At 46.0% G+C, this 2,764-nt stretch overlaps 1 protein-coding gene across 1 annotated transcript in view; it reads right to left on the bottom strand.

Annotated features, from left to right (window-relative positions):
• Positions 1–506: 506 nt before the first annotated feature.
• The window catches only part of LOC119303861 (ras-related protein Rab11C), a 2,785-nt gene continuing 527 nt past the window's right edge, over positions 507–2,764 (bottom strand). The window contains exons 2-3 of the mRNA XM_037581011.1: positions 2,432–2,627; positions 507–1,337 (exon numbers count right to left, since the gene is read on the bottom strand). Of these exons, the coding sequence (XP_037436908.1) occupies positions 855–1,337; positions 2,432–2,596 (648 nt within the window). The 5' untranslated portion in view covers positions 2,597–2,627 and the 3' untranslated portion in view covers positions 507–854. The remainder of the gene's footprint in view (positions 1,338–2,431; positions 2,628–2,764) is intronic.

The following is a 2,764-nucleotide window of genomic DNA, read 5'->3' as shown; positions in this document are numbered from 1 at the left end:
TGAGCAAAGGACCGATTCCATCAGAATGCAATCCAGATGCATTATACGAACACTGCACACTACAGAAACCCATGCAATTAGAATGCAGAACAGTGTAGCTCAAGCAACAAGAGAATGCGCGAGCAGGATCATCGAAAAGGCCGAAAGCCACCAGAGGACCAGGTGAGCTGCTCCTCGGTTTGCAAGATGTTCGGATAGCGCCACAATTCGCATAACGAACACTACAAGATATAGGAGCATCCCGTTGCTGCTGTTCCGGTAATCCGGGGCATATATCTTGGAACTGAAATCCACATACATTACACGAACAAACTGGAGGCCCAAATTACACGAAAACGACCAATCCAAGTGCAGAACAGTGTAGATCAAGCCACAAGAGAATGTGCAAGCAGGATCAGCGAAAACCGTACAAAGAGGAACAGATGAGCTGCTCCTCAGTTTGCAAGAACAATGTTAACAAGATGCCTTTTGTAGGACAAAAGATGTTCAGATAACACCACAATCCACATATAACAAATACAAGAGATATATATCTATACCCCCATTGTTCCTGCTCCGGTAATTCGGGGCACCAAATGTCTTAGGAGGACAAACATGTACCTGAAAGGAAACATGATAATGCTCTGAAACTGTAGTAAGTCTGACTGACAAACAATGGTCTCTACCAAAAATTTGCAACTACACACGGTATCTACCAAGGATAATTTCTTTCTAGCAGTATGAACTTTAATACAACCCCACCAGAATTACAGGCCAAAAGGAGTCAAAGGGACCGAACTAACACCTAGACACCTAGGGCGCCGTAAGATCCATGTGAGCATCCTTTTGCAGAATCACCACTTCTCTGTTCGCACCTAGGTAGAACAGCACCCTTTCTTTGTGTTGCCAGATGAATCGGCAACATTGATGGTGGTTCCTTGAGTCGGAGGTCCACTTCCTGCAGCCTCCTGGGCAGCGAGCGCCTTCTTGCTTATGATCTGATGGATGTCGGAAAGGATAGTCTGAAACGCCTTCTCGACGTTCAAGGCTTCCAGTGCCGAGGTCTCAAGGAAGGATAGCCCTTCCTTCTCTGCTAATGCCTGCCCTTCTTCCTCTTGAACTGACCTCAGGTGGTTAAGGTCGGATTTGTTTCCAACCATCATGATGACAATGTTGGAGTCAGCATGGTTACGGAGCTCACTAAGCCACCTATTGATGTTTTCAAATGATAGCTTCTTTGTTATGTCATACACCAAAAGAGCTCCCACAGCTCCCCTGTAGTAAGCACTTGTGATTGCACGGTACCTCTCTTGGCCAGCAGTATCCCATATCTGAGCTTTAATGGTCTTGCCTTCTACCTGTAATCATACTTCCAAACTCAATCAGAAAACCAACAGAACTAAAATGGTAATTCAGACAATACCTCAAAGAAATGGAACATGAAAATTCACTTGCTAAAACATAACTTGTCAGAGACATGGACATGGCAATAAAAAAAAGCATATAGTAGATGCATTATTGCAGAAAAAGTCCGTGCAATGGAAATAGATCGTGAGGTCTGACTATGCTGGAGCTTTAACCTGAATACATGGTAGAATTAAACAGCTCCTTAAACATAAAAGTTTAAGTACTCTTTTAAGATGTACTACCTCTGTTCTCCTTAAACATAAAAGTTTTTAAGTACTATTTTAAGATGTACTACCTCTGTTCCTAAATATGAGACGTTTTGGCAGTTCAAACTAAACTGCCAAAACATATTATATTTAGGAACAGAGAGTGTAATAGATTGATCAAGAACCTCTTCTACATAAACAGGCCCTGCTTCCAGAGATGAAACATCAAAAGCTCTGATCCATAAATTATGAGAGTACAGTGCTCAGACGCTCCATGGACTACGTCAGCCATTCAAATTCAAGTGCCAGCGGAAACCAAATGTCCTGCATAACTAAAATTGCTTGCCAGTTTATGAACATTTGTTCCAGTGAAACTACTGAGAAAGAAGCACGGAACTTACAAACTGTAGACAATTCCCATAGTTTCTATAAACTAGCAAAACAAGTGTTAGTCACAATTGCAAGTTTCCTTTTTCTTCTTGATTGAGGAAAAAACGGACGCTATAGAAGTCAGATCTGATTTAAAGTTGACACTGCCCTTGCAGACTCAGCTTAGCCCATTTCTCTGCGACCAATTCCAAGGGCCTCCTGACCACAGATAAAACAAACGGCACGCACAACACAATGATGCGAAAAAGCAACCGTGGGTACTAGACTAATCAACAGGCAACACGTGCAAAAGAGACATCATCGTCAAAGAGATTAGCTTAATTTGGAACGATCTAGATCAAAACATGTACATCGAGAGCGCATGCATCGCCAGACCACTAAAACCGTGGAGGGGGAAAATGGAATCCCTAGATCGTGATCGCGGGAAGGGGAGGGGGCGGAGAGATGACCTGGAGGGTGCGGGTGGCGAACTCGACGCCGATGGTGGACTTGGACTCGAGGCAGAACTCGTTGCGGGTGAAGCGGGAGAGGATGTTGGACTTGCCGACGCCGGAGTCGCCGATGAGCACGATCTTGAAGAGGTAGTCGTACTCGTTGTCCACCCGGTGCGCCATGTGGCTCCGCCGCCGCCCGCCGACGCGGATCCTGCACCAACCGCGCGGCCGAGATCCAGCCGAGGCGGAGATCAGTCGGTAGGTGAGGAGACGGAGGAAGGGAAGGGAGGGGAGGGGATCGAGCGAGGCGCGGGATCCGGCGAAGGCGGAGGGGATCGCCGCGGGAGG

This window comes from Triticum dicoccoides, chromosome 5A (assembly GCF_002162155.2).
Source record: "Triticum dicoccoides isolate Atlit2015 ecotype Zavitan chromosome 5A, WEW_v2.0, whole genome shotgun sequence".
NCBI classification, from domain to species: Eukaryota; Viridiplantae; Streptophyta; class Magnoliopsida; order Poales; family Poaceae; genus Triticum; species Triticum dicoccoides.
This window is presented reverse-complemented; position numbering and strand designations above follow the sequence as displayed.